The sequence below is a fragment of the Vicia villosa genome, unplaced genomic scaffold, assembly GCF_029867415.1.
Source record: "Vicia villosa cultivar HV-30 ecotype Madison, WI unplaced genomic scaffold, Vvil1.0 ctg.003339F_1_1, whole genome shotgun sequence".
NCBI classification, from domain to species: Eukaryota; Viridiplantae; Streptophyta; class Magnoliopsida; order Fabales; family Fabaceae; genus Vicia; species Vicia villosa.
In genome coordinates this window covers 240,320-261,898 of record NW_026706183.1, presented here as the reverse complement: position 1 = coordinate 261,898, position 21,579 = coordinate 240,320, and the positions used below count along the sequence as shown (strand labels likewise).

The 21,579-nt window shown below is 29.1% G+C and overlaps 1 protein-coding gene across 1 annotated transcript; it reads left to right on the top strand.

Annotated features, from left to right (window-relative positions):
- Nucleotides 1–10,549: 10,549 nt before the first annotated feature.
- Nucleotides 10,550–11,183, top strand: LOC131640857 (probable histone H2B.3). Its single transcript, XM_058911232.1, has one exon. It carries the CDS (start codon nucleotides 10,639–10,641, stop codon nucleotides 11,053–11,055), a length of 417 nt encoding a protein of 138 aa, XP_058767215.1. The 5' UTR covers nucleotides 10,550–10,638; the 3' UTR covers nucleotides 11,056–11,183.
- Nucleotides 11,184–21,579: the final 10,396 nt, after the last annotated feature.

Sequence of the window (21,579 nt, the reverse complement as noted above, 5' to 3'; positions counted from 1 at the left end):
AAAGCTAACCCTAATAAAAAAGGGAAGGCAAAAGAAAATTAAAGATAAATATGAAATAAGACTTAGCTTTTGATCTGATATGGTTCGTAGTCGGGGGTAGCCTCGGGGTTAACCCTGAAAAATTGGCAAAGCAAAGGCAGACAAAAAAAAAAGAAGAAGTGAGTGTAGGCGGAGTTCATTATATTTGAAGGCAAACCCTAATTTTAAATAAAATAACAAATATTTAAATAAGAATTAAATCGGGACTTAGCTTTGTAATGGGTGTGGCACATAGTCGGAGGAAACCCTGTTGCTAACCCTAAAAAAAACGCACAAAGAAATATTTTTTCAGTGTAGGGAGTGATCTTCGTAAACCCTGATTAGGGTACGAATTAAATAAATATTAAAAGAGTAAATGATCGATTTAATTAATTATTGGTTTTTCAACCTAACTAATTAAATCGATGGCGAAAATAAATTCGATTAAATATATGGTCTTACTATAATTTTTTATTAATTAAAAGAAATTAATTAGGATTTATTAAATTATTTGAATAAGAGAAAATATTTAAATCACACAAATTAAAGTATAAATTTTATTTATTTTTTTAAAAAAAAGGAAGTTTAGTAAAAAAACAATCTTATTAGGAAATAATCAAAGGGAAGGAGAAAAAAACAATTAAACATATATATATATATATATATATATATATATATATATATATATATATATATAAAATAAATATTGGATTATGTAATTGAAAATTAAAAAAACAAAAAAAACTTAACTTTTAATCAGGTGTGGCGCGCGCGTGTGGTCCATGGTATGGTCGCAGCTTCAGGAGCGTCGGATCTGCAGATTAATGAGATCGAATGGCTAGGAGGCAAAGGCACACAATATGAGCATGAGTCATAACAGGCAGGATCACAGGATGTTCCAAGTTTGTTCGCGCGCTTTTGGGATTCGAATAGGCCAATCAGATGACGCCACGAGGTCATCTCCTTCCTCAGAACTGTCGCCTTAGGTCTTCCAGCTTTTACCTACGGACAGTTATCCGTTGCCATAGACCTGCATCTACGAATACAATAAAATGCAACAAGAAACGTTTCGCGACCCCATGGACGTGATCGTCCAGGCCTCACGGTTCTAATGGTACCAATGATTAGTTCCAATTTTACCTAAAACGAGAATCCCTAATTCGAGGTTTAAAACCCTAACAATGGCAGATCACAGTTTATGCGAGCAAAAGTTAAATCGACCACCCAGAAACAATCCAAACATCACAACAAGCAATTATATGCAACCAAATGTCATGTATGCATCGTAAATTAATGAGAACGAATGAAATTTTTTTATGAACAAACCGTGGATTGTTAGGAGCGATTATGAGCGTGTAAGGGCTTGGAAGTGATCTGAATAGCTCCAGGGGAACTCAAGGAAGGTCTCTGAACCTATGGATCTCTCTGAATTACTCCCTAATTCCAAAACCGAGTTTCAATTTCTTTGAGTTTTTGGAAGCTTGGCAAGGCACTTGAGACTGCAGAATTCGTAACCCTAGCATATGGTTCTCATCAGAATATATAGGAGATGGACTTTAGGTTATAAATTGAATCAAATATCTTCTAAATCATGAGATTGGATCTTGAAAAATTTGATTGAAAATTTGTATTGAATCTTTCTATTTTTGCCTAATATTGACTCAATCTCTTCCAATTTCAATGTACACGAAATTATGCTGATATTGGGATATTATTGGTGATTAAATTGATCAAAAAATATAACTAAATCAAATCTTTTCAAATTTCTTTGATTTACTTGATTTAAATCATATTTTTAATGAATAGAAATTCAATAAAAATCAAATAATTGTAAAAAATTCGTGACATTGGCCTTGGACCTTCTAGATGACTTGGGGAGCAAGATTAGGCCATAAAAACTTGGGCTCCTTTGCAAAAGAAATCAATTTGAGGCATTTTATTTCACATTTTCCCTCTCAAATTTGTCCAACTTTGACAAGGCAAATCTCCCTCAATTTTTGAGGTATGTAGGAGTTCTAGGACTTTTTAGAAACCTTGAAGAGTCCTCTAACCGGTTTTTTTGATCTCATGTCAAAATAATTTTCCATGCTCCTTGTGTGTTCTTCTGAAAAAGATGACTTCTGGTTGACTTTTGAAAAGGACCTATAATGTTTTGGTCCATATCTCCCAAATGAAGCATTTTTAGACTTGGCTTGTGCGAGACAAATTTGTAGAGAATCAAATTTACTTCCAAATGAGCTTTGGATGGAAAATTTCTTATGTTCCATGTAGAAGTTATGGCTGGTCAATGTTGGGTTGACTTTCTCCTTAAAAACCCTAATTTAGAAACTTAGGTTTTTGATGATTTTGGAGCTTTCTTTGATGAATCATGATCAAATCTTGATAAAATGATGAATGATACTTCAATATGAGGATGTTGACAAAAAATCAGGAGTTTTGACTGTATTTTGACCACAGTTGACTTTTAGGTCAAACTAGTCGACTGTTGACTTTCTGAGCAATTGAGTGACCAACCCTTTGAATTGAGACTTGTATTTTGTCATGGAGGAAGTTTGGGATATCATAGACCATATGAAATTTATTGGAGCTTTTGATCCATTGATTTTCCTACAGAACAACAAAACCCTAAATCTTTGAGCCTTGTTTAGGAGAGGGTGTCTTTGAGCTTTGTACCTTGATTTGAATTTGAACAAGAGAAATAATATGGGCAAATTTTGGGGTATGACAACTTGTGAGTAATTTGAAATGGAATCAACATTTGATTTTGCCAAATAACGGCTTTGGCTTCTGTGACGTTTGGTTGAGGGACAAAATCTAAACCCTTTTCTTCTTCCTCACGAGAAATGATGTCTCCTAAAGGATTGGAACCCGTATCATAAACGGTGGTGTTTGTGGTGTTTGCGACCATTGTTGAAGTTTGAAGAAAAATGGAAATAAGAACGTTTGAGGGTTTTGGAGAAGAAGAAATGCTTTGAAATGCTTTGAAGAACAGAAAACGTGAAGAGGAGAATAATGAAGAAAAGGGGAGATTATATATATATATATATATATATACTAAGTGTATAATGACGTCACTAAAAGAAGTTGGTAAATTAAAGAGTCGTGTCAAAACGTCTTGGAAACTGACACAAGAAAGTGGGAGCAGTTAAATAGCCACTACCTAGTATTTAGGTAATAATTAGCGCCGAGGAATTTGTAATATAATCATGGCATTAATGAGGTTAGGAAATTCGAAATCTAAAGAAGACAAAACGCCATCTTTCTCCTTGCAATATCAGTCGAAAGAGGCCGTTTGGGGGGCAATTTGTTACCCTAAGATTTTCGACTTACTAATAATGGCAATTGGTCTTCAAAAATGGGCAGAAGTATCAAACATTCTCTCAGTCGAGACAATTTGACTAAGAAATGTTTTTCAGTCGAGACTGTTCGACTAGAAGTTTGTAGTTGCCATGGTCGTTCGACTAAAGTATGCAATGACTTATGCGTTTCCAGACGTTGGAGATGACGGTTTTCAGCAGTTTCCTAAGGGACACATGGAGCGTTCACAGACGAAGATGTTGCATGTAGTGGACGCGTGTTGGATAGTAATTAGTCAATCGTTAGTAGTAGTTATTTTATTTTTACTATTTAAGCAAGTTTCACATGAATAGTTTAAGGTCCGCAGTTTTACATAACACAAGCAAACTCAATCTCTGTGCAAAAATGAGTAACGAGTGCAACTTTGGAATGTATGCATGCGTACCAATTTAAATTTATGCAATCATTTCTTTTATGCTTTACTTTCAGTGCACATTTACTGCATTTTATAGTCTTTATTTACTTTTAAAGCTTTAATTTCAGTGTGTTCTTTTACTTTATATTTATTACTGCATTTAATGCAAGTTAAATTCACATAAACAACAAAGAAAAACAATTAGTCCTGGAATATTCTAGTTGATTCCGCAGAAGTAACCTTTAAAAAGGAAACTAGCGATTATTTACCATTTTTCTGGGTAAACAAATACTTAGATATTCGAAGCCTGCGGCTGAGTCTACTAACATTTCTGCCACAGGCATAGGATATTCATCTTTAGGGGTCGCTGCATTTAGATCACGAAAATCTATTCATACCCTTAAAGAACCATTCTTTTTAATAACAGGTACAATATTAGCAATCCATTTGACATACCTCGTAGTCCTAATGAATTTGCAACGAAGAAGTCTTTCGACCTCTGCTTTAATCTTCGAGAGGATTTCTAGTGCGAATCTTCTAGGAGTTTGCTTGATGGGCTTCTTCCCTTCTTTTATGGGCAACCTCAACTCGACCAAGTCTCTCCCTAAGCCAGGCATCTCATCATAGTCCCAGGCGAAACAATCTTTATTTTCTTTCAGTAACACAATGACCTTTGATTTTAGGGCGGGCTCTAATTTTGCGCTGATATATGTCACCCTTTTTTGACTCTCGTCTCCAAGATTTACTTCTTCGAGTGGGTCTTGAGCTAACATCTTTATATTTGGTGCCATTGGATCCTTTTTGAACCCCAAAGGTTCCTCATCATAAATTGCGTCTAATCTTTGACTTGCTCCTTCGCTTGAAACTTGTCCGTCATAGGTATTGTCGTCAGGTGGTTGTGGAATAAAGTGTATCCCAGGACCTGGAACTTCGGATTCCTTCTGTATGGCTTCGACAGCCATGTTTGGTAGTTCGGCCTCGAGAGCCGCTTTTCTTTTATTTTCGGCTATGTAAGCCAAATCTTTTCGAAGAAAGATGACTCAGACATAATCAACGTCTTCGTCCCAGCCAGTTGGCTGTATTTCGGTAATCCTTCAATGGGTTCTGTCTCTTCTGGACCTTCCATTATTTCTCTGTTCCACTGGAATCCATTGGGGTGTAGAGATAAATAATACATAGCATTTTTATTTGGAGAGTATATATCTTCTGCTGCATGGCATGGCCCTATGTTGGCTAGGTTTCTGTCGAAACTGGTTTTGTTGACTTGATTCACTTCAGCCATATAGTAACTTTGGTCTCCTTCCATGTTTTCGACTATTCCATCTTCTCTCCAGATAGTTAACCTTTGATGCATTGTCGAAGGTACGACAACAACCCCATGAATCCATTCCCTTCCCAACAAAAGGTTATAGTTCGCCTTCGCTGGTATTACCATGAACATAGTTGGCCTTGTGACTGAACCCACAGTTAGGTTCACTTGGATAACTCCCAAGGTATGTCCTACTTTCCTTCATAGTTGGACAAGACCATATTACATGGTCTTATATCAGTGTCGAACATGCCAATCCTCTTCAGCATATATTGGGGCATTAGATTTACGGCTGCCCCTCCATCAACGAGGACCTTGTTAATGCCCATATTTTCAATTTTGGATCTTATGTAAAGGGGTTTCAGATGATTCCTCATACCCTGATCAGGTCTTTCGAATAATGCATTCTGTTCTTCGACAACCCCATTATTCAGCACATAGTAACACATTGGTCTGTGTTTCGCCATTTCTTCTTCGTCAGCTTCCTCGCAATCTTCGACTTCCGTCTCTTGGTAAAATTCACGGGGAAGGACTGACACCATATTGCAGTTGAAATTTATAGATGACACTCCGTCTGAATCGAAATCATTAGTCATCCTGTCATCTTCTTTCCAAGGACTAGACTGCATCTTTTCCTCTTCTTTTTCATTTTCAGAACTGAACAACTTACGTTCTACAGGAGGTTTGTTTGATTTTGCCCCTTGCATTGGGACTTTGGTGTTGTTGGATTCTCCAACATCCTTCGCTTTGGATTCTTTCTGAGCTTTCTTCATTCTCTGGTGTCTCCTCCATTGAGATCTGGACATCGGGTTCATACCTTTATAATTCTCAAGCCTGTACATTTCTCAATTTGACGTCTGGAACTACTTTCTATAAGCCATTGCAGCTCGTCCACCTTGGTCCCAGCTTCACCATTTGTTATTCCCTGCACCAGCTTGTGTCCATCTATCCATGGGCACTTCTGCGAGGAGTTTGAATGTCACTATGCGAACCTTGGGATGAGGGCTATCAGGCCTTCTTGATGGTATTCGATTATCGAACACATACATGTTGGGATTTACTCCTTGAATATCCCAACCAGTAGAGAATGATATCCTTTCGAATGATTCCGCCATTAGATTATCATATACTGCCCCACATCTGGGACACATAATGATTTCTGTCTTTGCCTTATGTCATCGAACCAAGAAACTTACAAGGCTTTCTCCAGGCCTTGGGTAAACCTTCAACAACTGATTTTCTTGCCTCTAGTGCCCCTGCATTTTGTTTCGTTGGGCCCTTTCATAGTTAGCTTGAACCCTTCGATTCAGCATAATCGAGCACCTTGGACACATTAGCATCCGTCCAACATTTTTCTCGTGACACCTCCAGAGATAATCTTTCAAGCTTTCGTTTGCCCTTGGATTTCCATAGTTTCCTTTTTCTCTTTCTTTCACCAGACACTTCTCTAGTTCCTCGATTTCAGATAAAGGTTGCCCAACGTTCACCATATTGACTCCTGCTGGGGAACTTCAGAGATTCTTATTTGTTGGAGCTTTACCCTGAGGTCTTTAGTGGCCTCACTAGTTTTCTCCTTAAGACCTTCAGTGGTCTTTGACTTGAACGACTCTTCAACATCAGCATTGAAGATCACATTGTTGCTTAGGCTTTCAGTAGCCTGCTTTCCTGTCGAAACCATCTTCCATTCTGCGATGTCAACTTCAGACACATCCACCATGTTGATGTCGACTGGTTCAGCATAGTTGGTGTCAACGACATTGAGGGGATCATCATCGACCTTCATGTTGTTCTTTCCTTTATCAGCAAACTTCAAACGACCATCCTTGATAGCATTTTGAATTAGATCCCTGAAAAGAAATCATTGTGAGGTTTTATGGTCTAAAAATCCATGATATTTACAAAAACCTCGTTTCTTCCGTTGTTCTAACAGAGGAACTTTGAAATTGGGAGGCACTATCATCTGGCCATATTTTACTAATAAATCAAAATTTTTGTCCCACTTGGTGACGTCAAAAGTGTAAGTTTTCTTTGGAAATTTATCGTTCTTGTCATTTTCGACAGGATTTTTCCCATTCGAATGGGTGAGTAGTTTACACGAGTACGTAGGTGCTTCTTTTAACTCAGCCAAGTCTATTTCGACCTCTTCGAAGCTATATGATTCCTTGAAGGTTTCACCTTCAGCCTCTTCAGCCTCAATATATGCTACTCTTTCCTTCTTGTAATTCTTGTTTGCTCTGGCCTTTTCAGCTTTCAATCGTTCGACTTGTCGAACTCTATCTGCCAGCTGGGCCATATCTCTCAAATACTGAGTATCCAATTTCTTTCTAATTGAATAGTCCAAACCGCCTGTAGCCATTTCGACTAATTCATGTTCCGGAACAACTGTGAAGCATCTTAATTTCAGTAAACGGAACCTATTCAAATAGTCATCTATAGGCTATGTGAATTTCCTCTTAATGCTAGCCAACTATTTCAAACTAATATTGGTTTGTCCCATGTAGAATTGTTCATGGAACATCCTTTCTAAGTGTGCCCAAGTATCTATGGAATTTGGAGGTAAAGTGGTGAACCACGTAAATGCATTTTTTGTTAACGAACTAGGGAAATATTTAATTCTCAAATTCTCGTTTCCCGCTAAATCACCAGCCTCTGTCAAATATCGGGCTATGTGTTCCACAGTCGATTCACTAGTATCCCCTGAAAATTTTGTAAATTTTGGTACTTTGGTACCCCTTGGTAGTTCAGTTTGCAGAATATACTCTGCTACAGGGGAAGTGTAATTTGGACGTCGAAGTCTAGTATTAAGGCCATTATTGGCCATAATTCTTTCTATCAGGGTGGTTAGGTTATTCTCTGTCGCCATATTGTCTCTCCTAAACTTGTGTAATACTTCATCTGGATGTTGGTCCCTATTAACTACGACTAGCCTAGACTGTTCTTCGAGAACTTCCTGTTGACCAGTATTGGTCCTTCGGTTCTGATTTTCTAGATCTATCACTTGATTTCTTTCACCGGGTCTTTGCCTAGATGGCTGAACTAAATCTTGAACAGGTGTCAAGATTGGTTCGTCTTCTCGAACGGTAGCCTGGTTATTCCTTCATCTAGTAGACGTTTGAGGGGCTCCAAAGAAATCTGCCATACGTCCTATTTGTGAAGATATCTTTTGGTATATTTCTACATTATCCTGGTTAGTCCTGGCAATGTTTGTTATTAAGGGAGAAAAATCGAACCCATTTATCGAGCAAGGACACCCACCATATCGTGATTGCTTGCATCCATCTCATGCCTAAATGCTGCTTGATTATTTGTAGTTAGGGTAGGCATTTGGCCTGATGGTCCTGGGTTTTGTACACTTCGACCCACTGAACCGGCGTTAGGCGAAAATTTCGCTGTGCCAGGTTGAGTGTAGGTAGGTCCTGCACCTTGTAATCCTGCCATATATGATGGTGGCATTCCATAAGGGTTCCAAGGTCTCCAACCCTCGAATGTTGTTGGTGGCCTCAGGGTATGTAATTGGCTTGCAAAATTTGTCGAAAAATGTGGTATTTATTTTGTGCCTGTAAAGGGAGGCACGGTAGTCGAACTAGATACTGGCATTGTCCCTGTTGGCACCGATGTATTTTCGGGCATGGCCTGAGAACTACTTACGGCCGCAGATCCTGTTGAAGTGGGTATCTCCTGTGCTTCTGGCATAGAAGTCGAAACATTTGTAGTACTTGCTGCTATTGTTCCTGACCCTTGTGGGGGATCTTGGTTTCCCATTCCACTGGTCGAATTGACCATTTTCTTGTTGTACCTTCGTTTAGGAATTGGTTGCGCACTGTTGGTTAATTTACCGCTCCTAAGGTTCATACAAGGTCTTGATATATTCTAAAAAAAAACAAACAACAAATTAATGACAAACGTTTTGACACTGTCCCACTGGGCGTGCCAATTTGTTTACGGTGATTTCCGGTAAACAACCGCTAGTCCTCCAAACTATAAATATATTTTGGTTATTCGCAGGATCTACTAGATTGATCCTAGGACATAGTCAAAGAGTTGTCTTTCAAGATAATTTGGTTCATATTCTTTGGTCTTTTGTTTTGCTTTGAAAACTTGGTTATGGTATGAACGTATAAATAACTTACGAAATAAACTAACAAAGTACACAACTGAAAGTAAACTTGTTATAATCGTATATAGAACTTTGACGAAGATGTAAAAGAATATAAGTTTCAGAAATATAAAGTGTAGAAATGTAACGACTTGACGAAAGAAGTAAAGATACTTTGAATCAAAAGAAAGATTAGGCGAGAAAATAAATAAAAGTAAAAGACATTTCGATTCTGTAATAGAAATACAAATATATTTAAAGTGTTGGTGTCATACGTACATTTCTCAGCGAACTCTTTCTCTTAACACTTGATACTTGAGTGATTTGTGAGTGATTTGTACAAAATGAACACCCTGGATCCTGATACTAAGACCCTTATTTACACTAATTCGACCCTAACGGTCCTACGCTAACGAAATGCCACGTTGCCCACATGCGTGTGTTCCGAATCCCTGGAGCGCCATCTGTCCTCGTTGGTGTAATCAGACTATTCGAAATTCAAAACCTCCCGCCTGAATCCTATTTCGATATGTGGCAACGTGAGAATGCAGCGAAATACTTCAAGTTTCAGTACTCTTGTATTTCAAAAAACCATTTAAGTCTTGAAGACAGCCTATCTCGATTCAGCTTCGATTTTAGGAATCTTCATCATAAATAACATCTTTGGAAATGGCCATGGAAAGCCATTTTCTTTTCGAACCTTACGTCTTCAAAAAAACATATTTAACAATCGAAATCTCCGGCTAACAGTTTCATGTTACTCTGATATATTTATTTAAATTGCCGCGGGGTTTAGAAGGGTGTTACATCATTCATGGCTACAACGTCATAAAGATTACTACAACCTTCAAGGGTTGACTTAGCGATGAAGACTTGGGTCTTGAGAGTGTGCTCATCTCAAAGTCCGGAGTCCTCCTATTGGACCAGTCCAAGATTTAAAAAAAAAAACAAAAGATATACACCAGAAACTAAGTCAGACTCAAAAGTATTCTTTGAAATATCTGAGATTGACAAATGTTATTAGAAAATTTTGTTTACCAAAACACTTGTTATTAAATTATCCGATGGTGATCGGTACTTTTTGTAACACGAAAGCTTAATAATAAAGACCCCAAATTTTATTTTAATTAAAATAAATTAGTTGCCTAAAAAATATATAAATGTTAGTAAAATAAGGAATGATTTATATACAAAAATTAAATTCATAAATAAATCGCAAAGACAGAAGATACGTGCTTCAACTCGAGCTCACAAAACTAGCAATCCGCAACTACTCGGCGAAGAACACGACAAATAAAATCTCAGCCGTTATTTTCCAAAATTAATCAACAACCATAAAAAAAACACGTCACCGATTCGCGTGAAACCCAATCCTCCAACCAGACTCAGTTTCTCATTCCTATATATTCCATCTCCAATTTCTTCATCTTCATCAATTCACTCCTCAAACTCAGTCAATCTTACCCATTCTTCATTCCACCGGAAAACTCTCAAATCCGATCCATGGCTCCCGCAAAGGCAGAGAAGAAGCCCGCCGAGAAGAAACCCGCAGAGAAGTCACCTGCCGAGAAAAAGCCAAAGGCCGAGAAGAAGATCTCGAAGGAAGGAGGAAGCGACAAGAAGAAGAAGCGCGTGAAGAAGAGCGTAGAAACCTACAAGATTTACATCTTCAAGGTTCTGAAACAGGTTCATCCTGATATCGGTATCTCAAGCAAAGCTATGGGGATCATGAACAGTTTCATCAATGATATCTTTGAGAAACTCGCTCAGGAAGCTTCCAGATTGGCGCGTTACAACAAGAAGCCTACTATTACTTCTCGGGAGATTCAGACGGCGGTGCGTTTGGTTCTTCCGGGTGAATTGGCTAAACACGCTGTTTCTGAAGGAACCAAGGCCGTTACCAAATTTACCAGTTCTTAGATTTGTTTTTAGGGTTTTTTCTTGTTATCCCTTAGATCTAGAATTTTCTTGAGTTTCTGATGTAGATTTGGTGTCCTGAATAGCTATAATTTAATCGTTCCCTTTGAATAAACTATCTTTTGATCCAATTTTGTGTTTCAATGATAATGATCACATCTTTTAAATTTTCAGCAATTAAAATTAAATTTTAATCTGTACCTCCTTTTGAGTTCGGCCGAACATTTCATTGAAATATCTCTGGCCAAATAATGATCATTTAGGTTTTTCCTCAATCTATATGTTAATTTTATATTGGATTGGCTTGAATGAAATATTTGAGCTATTTTTCCCGTATGTTGCATTGTTATTTTAATTATTATTAAGTTTGTGAGTATAATCTGTAACAATATTAATTTTGACACTCCTCTCTTTATATAAATATCATTTCCAGACTGATAGATCTTGATTGCAGTCAAGCATTTGCGGGAACAACAACATGAATCTGTGTTGTGGGTGTACCCTTCAATTTGCTGAAAATGAAGGCGATAGGAAATAATCATTTCAAAATGTGATTCTATACAAGAAGAATTATTTCACTGTAGAACCAAACACATCCAAAGTTGCTTTATACTATTGCGTTTCTTTTTGTTTAAGTGTCAATGTCACTTCTGTCAGTTTATAAAAAAATTATAGTAATTTCATATACACATCAATCAGTGAGACATGAATTCTATATATATGACTTGCTGCAAGTGAACGAATTGTGATAGGAAAACTATGAATATTATGCAACCGATTATGCAACCGAAAAGTTTTTAACATAAACGTTTACAATGTAGTGAACACTTTCCTATTTGGAAATTTGCTTCACGCCTTGGTGAAAAATAGAAGATACAATTGAGTGTTAAAAAGTCATAAAATTGGAGTTCTTGATGGCCGATACAATTGCATAAGGTGTCGAGTCTGTTATTACCATTAGAGGCGTTCAAAGCAACCAACCATTCTCGTGCCATTGTTATTGCAAACAATTTAATAACAATTGCGTAATTAATTATATGGTGCATGTGTATAGTTTACATTACTAGATTGTTCACCTGTGCTCGGCACGGATATATTAGAAATAAAATTATATTATTTTATAATAATTCATATTAAATTTTTATATTTGCATATAAAATTAGTTTATAGTCCATTTAGCTTATGTTTGAAATTATACTTTTAATTTTTTAATTAGAAACAATAATATCTATTATGGTTGCATTTATATATTAAAACATTAAGAGTATAAAAATATTACTACTTGAACTATAATAAGTTTAATATTTAATTTATAATTTATATTAATTTTTGTACAAATGAATATAATTGTAATAATCGCAATATCGTAGAAATTAAAAAATTAGATTTAAAATAAATGTATTTATGTCAACAACAATTGCATATTTATAGTTAATATACTAAAAATATCAAATTTGAGAAAAAAATAATTTTCACTACAGTAGTGAAAAATATGTAGTTATTAAAATTTCAAAATCACAATTATGAAATTACGTTCTAGTAAATCACGTTATTCTATATATAAAACATTTACATGTAATAAATCTATATAATACACAAAAGGTTGAATATGCAATTATTGATTTTATTTGATTAATTAGATCATATAGTATTGATTAAATAAATATTTTATTTATTAGCACTAATATTAATTTTATTTTATTAATTAGATCATATTAAAATTTATTAAATAAATATTTTATTTATTAGCATTATTATCAAATTTCGAATACCAATTAATTAGAATAATAAAAGGCAAATTTCACGATTTTGCTGAAACAATAATCCACTTTACTATATTGAAAATAAAAAGACAATCTCCACTCTCTCTAATGTGGCTGTCATTCCTGTCATTCCTCGCTAGAAAAAAATGAAAATGAAAATTCATCAAAACAATAACAAACAAACAACATCAATGAACCACATATTATCATCACACTTATCACTGTATAATTTATATATTCTCCTTTCTTCCGAGCATTCCAAGCATTCAAATCAGGTAAAAATTTGCATTTGAAGCCCTTAACACACTGACCCAATTTAAAAAACTCACATAATATAGACTTGGGATCAACCCGTAACAAAATTCAGGTAAATTAGTTTCCAGCACCACTAAATAACACAAACTTGTTAAGAAAAGAGCATGAAAAAGAAAGAGGAAGAATAAAAGAAAGATGATGGTGAGAATATGAGTTTTGGTGGAAACCCTAACAAAGTGATTTGGAAATCCTATTTGCACTTTTTTTCTCTTGTCGAAGTTGAAGAGATCGGATGAAGTTGATGATAAGCAGACAGATTTGAATCCAAATATATAGGTGGGAGTGAGAAGAAAAAAGTCTATCTAGATCTGCAAATGAAGTTATTAGATTTACGATTATTTATGGGATATGTGATAGGTAACGGTTGATAGGTAACAGCTGTAGAAGGAGAAGGATGTACCAAATGTGAAATTATCGTAGAAGTTGGAAGAAAAAATATCACGTTGGATATTTTACCCATTAATAAAAAATAGTAACCGAAAAAAACAGAAATAAAATATTGCATTAAAATAGTAATTTATGGCACCTTTAATGAATAGTTAAAGAGATGAAAAAAAACTAAAAATTAAAAAGTTGTAGGTGGATATGAAGGTCGATTTAGTAAATAACACATTAGGATTTTTTTTGTTAAGAATAGCTATCATAGTGACACGTGGCTAGGAAATAGCTATCATGATGACACGTGGCTAGGGTTGTCATCACGACAACCTTCCATTTATATATACTAGTATATAACCCGCGCGTTGCGCGGTTAACTTATAATATATTATTGGCGTTGTTTATGAAATTTTAAATTTTATCAAAATTTTAAATTAGTATTTTGTTTGTAAAGTATTTTTTAAATGATTTTATTTGAGTAATTATTATATGTAGTTTTATAAACACATATTTGAGTAAAAGGTGAATTTTAAGAATAATATAAAAGATCAATTGATTATATTTATAAAAAAAATTTAATAAATTTATTTGAATAATTATTATATATGAATTTAGAATAATATTTGAGAATATGTTGAATTTTAAGAATTTAAAAAATGGTTATTTAGGAGTTATTATTTTATTACTTAAAAAAATTTAATTTTTTAAAAGGAGATAAATAGATTTAATTTATATGATTTGTTATTGTGTAAATATTAAAAAATTTAAAATCTTTATTTAAATAGACTCTTAAAAATTATTATAGTACGTGTAGATAATAATCTATATAAATAAAATAAAATAAAATTGTTAAGTATTTGCAAATTATATATTTGAATTATTTTTATTATTGTTATTAGCTATATTATTATTATTTTAAATATCAATATAAAGTCAACAAAAGGTATAGTAGGAACCATGGTTTTTATTAAATACTAATTTAAATTTATTCTTAATATTTTTTGATAAATATAATTCAATGAATAAATACATTTTATAAATATTGTTATGTAATTAAGTTTAATATTAATTTAAATTTATTTAAAAATAAAAAGTAGAAAGTTTTTAAAACTTGAGATAACTAATACTTATTTTGATAAATTTAATTTTCTTCATTGTATTTATATTAATTATAAAAATTCAAATATGCACAATGAATATTTGGGAATTTTTTAAACTATTTTAAATTAAATTTTTAAATATTATTTTATAATTAATTAAACAATGCATAAAATAAGTAAAAATTAATCATACTTAAATCTTAATAATTTTCTCTTGTGTAAGAAAAAGTAAGAATTTTAATTAATTGATTTTGTTATAAAAAAAACTTAACTATCATAGATATTTTCCAATGAAAATTAAAGAATCAGAAAATGAAATATAACATAAAAGTTTAAATATAAATTTTTTATTCCATATGTGTATAAATATAGCATTATAATATGTGCACAAGCTTTTTTGTTTATTAGCGTAGGATAGTTGCTTTTAAAAAGTTTAGGATTAGAAATCATCAAAAGTTATTTTGAATATAAATAAGAGTGTATAAGAGTATATTTTTATTGGGTATAATATTTGTAGTGAAATCTTTATTAATAAATACAACAATAACATAATAATGTAATAGAAATGGGATAAGTGGTGGTGTATTTACTCTGCTGGTTAATATAAAAAATACGCATATTTTTATCAACCATTAAAAAAAAATGAGAAAGAAAGGTAGAATAACAAACTTACAAAAATTATATAAATAGAAAGAAGAATTTTATGTAATTCCAATATTAGGGTTAAAGACATGTATTTATGTGAATGACTACTTCATTGACCTCCATTGCAGCAATAATGCATAAAAGTCTCTTATATCTTATTCTCCTGGTTAATATAAAAAAATAGTCATATTCCTATTAACCAATAAAAAAAATAACAAAGAAAAGTAGAATAACAAACTTACACAAATTATATCAATAAAAAAAAGTGGACCAAAGAGATGTATTTACATTTCATAGACTTCCTAAACAATAGTACAATAAAATTGTATCCTCTTCCTGTAATTCACATATAAAAAAAATCATCTTCAAATCAAACAATAAATATTTATAAAGAAAATTAGACCAATAAACTAACAAAAGTTATATCAATTAAAAAGAAGAGGTAATATAATAAAAAAATCAAAGAACACCACCAAATATTTGTTTGTAGAAAATGGTGAAAACTCAATATCCAGTATTTATAGACACGTGATTATGAATAGAATAATAATCAATGATTAAAATAATAGTCAATCAAATTATTAATTACAATTCATATCAATGTAATAAGTGGGTGAATGGTCCTAATTAAGTAATGGCAGTTATAAAATAGAAGAAAACGTTCAAATATTTATGTGATATATTTATATTTATATACTTATTTCACCAATAAGTGAGTGAATGAATATAGTTAAATGATAGGAGTTATAAAATAGAAAGAAAAAAAATAGTTAAACTTATGTATGAGTTATATTTATATATTTATTCAATTAATAACATTTTTAAATTATTAAACTTATATATTGTATTTACTAATTCATTAACCTTCTAGTATCCTAAGTGGAGTATTAATTTTTTATATTTTTCATAGATTTTAAATTATTCATTAATTTCATTCATTGCTATTCATTTCATTATTATTATTATTATTATTATTATTATAAAATCTATAAAAAAAACATTTTTTTAATTTAAAATCATATGATTTTTTTATAAAAATATTATTTAAGTAATTTATGTATATTTATAATGTCAAATAAATAAAAAATTTAAATATATGTGTAGTTAATAGATAAAAAATTAAACATAAAACAATCAAAAGAGAATTATTATCAATATTGTGGGGAAATTTTTTTCTAAAATTTTATATGGACACTCTGTTTATTTTTTTAAATAGAACGGTGAAAGTTAATGGAATTTTTTTTAACTTATTCATTAATTTAATTCATTGCTATTCATTTAAATATATATTTTTATTAATTTTAATATCATATAAGTTTTATATAAAAGTATGTATAATTTAAATTTCAAAATTTTAACTTATTAGTTAACTCTGAAATATAGAAAAGAAATACTTTGAAATTTATATTTTAAAAATAATACATATATATTAAAATTGAATTTTATATAATACATTAAATGAAATTTGTTGGACCGTTTGCTTATTTTCATGGATAATGAAATAAAATAAGAATCGTCACTAATTTAATATTTAGTAACTACAATAAAAATAATTATTATTAAGATAGTAACCGAAATATACTAATAATTATTTTGATATAATATAACCATTATAAAATATAATAATTATTCCTAATTTAATGTTTAGTAACTCCAATAAGAACAATTATTATTATTATAATACTAATGAAATATACGAACAAATATTTTTTTATAATATAATCAAAGATAAATTTTATTTTACTAATTTATCATGTAGTGAATGAAATTCTTGGGTTTTTAATAGTTTAATTTAATTTAAATATGTTGTCAAGTAATTGTAAATATGAAATGTTGTCAAGATTTTGGATAGTTTTAAATTTTAACTACGTTGTTATAATAATTTAATATATTTTATAATTAAATTGAATTGTTGAATTATATAAAATTGAAAACTGTAATATATATATATATATATATATATATATATATATATATATATATATATATATATATATATATATATATATATATCATAATCTTATTTATTTATTTTATTTCTTCTCTATTATAAAATATTTTTATTGTAAAAATGATATTTTATAATTTAATCCTTATTGTTATTATTATTATTATTATTTTTTATTTTTTTACAGCTAGCTCATTATTATTATTATTATTATTAGATGAATAATTTTACAATATTTTATTATTATTTTATTAATATTATTACTATTATTTTGATTGTTATGATATTATTATATATTTATTAAAATTGTATTTTATTAATATTATTACTATTATGTTGATTGTTATGATATTATTATATATTTATTAAAATTGTATTTATATTTTTTATTTTCGGCTATTGTATAATATACAAAAAATTATAATATTTATAAATAAAACTCTTTCTAATATTGTTATCTGGATAGTATTATCATATATTATATTATTATATATTATTATATTATTATTTATATGATTATTATTAATAGTAGTGCCGAAATATTATATTATTATTATTATTTATTTTTAATGTAGGGTCAAATTAGTAAATAACACATTAGGTGTAGGGTCAAATTAGTAAATAACACTATAGGATTTTTGCTAGGAATGGCTATCATGATGACTGTGGCTAGGGTTGTCATCATGACAACCTTCCATTTATATATACTAGTAGTTTGCCCGTGCGATGCACGGGTAATTTTGTATAATTTACTTTTAATAATTTGTTAATCATATTTTTAATATAAAAAATATTAATTGTAAGAAAATATGTAAAACATAGATTGAAAAGAGAAAAGTGTGAGAGTAAGATGAAAAGAATATTACCGAAGTTTTATTATGATATAATGTGATTTTTTTAATTAAATGAAAACAAAATATAAGAGAAAATGAAGATGAAGATATGACCTTAAAATAGTCTCAACCTAACATTCAAAAATTTAATTCTTATGCTAACATGAAGAAATATATAGCAGAGGTGAGATAATAGTGGAACATTAAACAAAAATTACATGATTATTGATTAATTATATATAGTACATATTAGTCCGTGATAAATAATTACATTTTTTAATAATAATGTAATCACTGAAAAAGAAAAACTAAATGGTAAAATGAATTATTGAAAAATAATAATAGAAAAAAACATTAGTTAACTTCATGGACTAATCCTTTGATCCGATATTAGTAGATGATTAAATTTTCTCAAAAAATTTAACATTGATGTGTGGTAAGAATGAAATAAAAGAATGAGGTTATCCGAAGAATAATGATAACTTATAAAAAAAATGAAGGAGTTTATCCTGGGTTAGGGGAGATGAAAATATTACTCTAATTATTTATTTATTATTATAATGAATGAATTGAATGCCAATTATTTAGGCACTAAGAAAGACCATTTATGGAGCAGTGACCAATTCACCGTTACTAAAAAATAATAATACTCCTTTAAATAAAATATTGATGGCTTGGTATAACTTTACATATAACTTTTCCAAAAATAACTACAATATGAAAGACATAGTAATATAATAGTTATTGTTATAATATTATTGTTAAATAGACCTAATAATATGAGTTTTGGATGATTAATAAGGTTAGTGGATTATATAAGAATTAAAATATTAAAAAATATTATATAAAAATTAAAAAATGTTTTTATTTTACATTATTAAAATATTAAAATAAAATGTCATATCAGTTAATCTATAGCTCTATTTTAAAATTATTATTTTTATAATATTTTTGCTACCTCAATTCTTAAATATATATTTTTTGTTATCTTGTTAGATGAATGTTATATATTTTTCATATATTTCTAATAATTATTAATATAGTTTCAATTTATTAAATTATATATATATATATATATATAAATAAAATTTAATATTAATATTATTATTATTAAGTGAATATTATATTGAATATCATATTTTTTATGAAATTATTATTTTTAAAATAAATTTTGTACATATGAATGTAATAATAACAATAATAATATCTTAGAAATGAGAATATATTAGGATTAAAAATATATGTATTTATGTAAAAAAAAAATGTCATAGACTTCCAGAGCAGCCATCATATCTTGTACTTTTGATTCAGGTGAAAAAAATAGTTATATTTATGTTATTCAATACAAAAATGATAAAGAAAAGTAGAATAACGAACTAATAAAAAAGATCATTAAAAAGAAAAGTTTTCAATTATTCAAATATATGGCTATAGGCATGTACTAACCTGAATGAATATTAGACTTTCCATATAACGATAATGTAATACAATTTTATTATCATATTCTTCTGATTTACATGGATAAAAGTCATATTCACCTCGACTAATAAAATACTATAAAAATAGTTAGCATATGAGACTAACAAAAGTTATATCAATATAAACGAAAGTTTAAATATTTGAAATAAAATAACTCGAGCTTCTATTATGCCACAAAACAAATAGCAAGACACATATGTAAATTGAAATAACAATAATTTTACAAAAGAGGAAGAACACTACCAATGATTTGTCTGCAAAATACAATGAATAAAACATACATGTGAATATGAATAGAACAATAATAAATAACGAAAATAATAACCAATTAAATTATTAATTAAAATTTACATCAATATGATAAGTGAATGAATTACCATAATTAAATAACAGGAGTTACAGAACATAAAAAGATGTAACTCCAATATTTATTTGGTATATTAATACATTTATTTCATTAATATTTGGATATTATATAATTATATCAATTTTATTAATCTTTTTATATTTTTTTTATTTATATTTATTATTTAGAACAAATTGAATTTTAGAAAATGAGTAGTTTCATAAACAATCAATTCAATAACCATTATTACGAATTAAATTTTAAAAAATTGTAATTTAATAAACAAATTCAAAGACCATTTAAGGGAGAAATCAATGAAAAAGTTGTAAAAATAATTTATAGTTTTATTAGTGTTATCAAGTTTTATAGTTTTAACAATATAAACATTAAACTAAAGATTCCTGTCAAAATAAAAAAAGAGAAAACACCCCTATTTTACATTTCAAATTAAAAAATATATATCATCTTTAAAAAGAATAAAAAGAATAAATATTTAATATACATGACTTTTTTATAATAAAGTTAAAAATAATTTTATTTTATATTACTAAAAAGTTAAAATAAGATGCTTATAAACTTTAAACTATCATATCATTTTATCTTTAATTCCATTTATAAATTATTTTTTTTATAATATTTTATCTACTTCACTTCTTTAACATATAGTTTTGAGTTTGGGAAAAATATTTTTATTTTATACCATGAAAGTATTAAAATAAAATGTATATAGCATTTAAATTATCATATCACTTAATATTTAGTTTATTTTTAAAAATAACTATTATTCACAATATTTTATTTACTTCAACTCTCTAACATATCTTTTTTTGATTTGAGAATTTTTTTAATAATAATTAAATCAACATGATATGGGAAACTTTAAAATATTATTATAAAAATCAAATTTTAAAAATATAAAATCAATAAAAATAAATTCCGTACAAATGAATGTAATAATAACAATAATAATATCTTAGAAATGAGAATATATTAGGATTAAAAATAGTATATGTATTTATGCAAAATAAAATGTCATAGACTTCCAGAGCAGCCATGATATCTTGTACTCCTGATTCAGGTAAAAAAAAGAAGTTATATTTATGTTATTCAGTAAAAAAAATTATTTTATACCATGAAAGTATTAAAATAAAATGTATATAACATTTAAATTATCATATCACTTAATATTTAGTTTATTTTTAAAAATAACTATTATTCACAATATTTTATTTACTTCAATTCTCTAACATATCTTTTTTTTGATTTGAGAAATTATTTAATAATAATTAAACCAATATGATATGGAAACTTTAAAATATTATTATAAAAATCAAATTTTAAAAATATAAAGAAAAAAACACTATAATTTTTTTAATTTTTATAAAAAAAAATATCGACGTTACTTTTTATTATTATTTAAATGTAATTCTGAAATGTGGAAAAAAGAGATTTTTAACTTATATTTTAAAAATGATATATATATATATATATATATATATATATATATATATATATATATATATATATATATATATATATATATATATATATATATATATATATACATATATATATATATATATATGTATATATATATATATATATATATATATATATATATTGTATTTATATTTTTTATTTATTATTTATCATAGATTAGTTATATACATTTTTTTAATATTTGTTTTTAGATATTTGGATATTATATAATTATATCAAT

What these genes read in the sequence shown, in the direction of transcription:
- LOC131640857 (XM_058911232.1), top strand. Translation starts at nt 10,639, where the DNA reads ATGGCTCCCGCAAAGGCAGAGAAGAAGCCCGCCGAGAAGAAACCCGCA.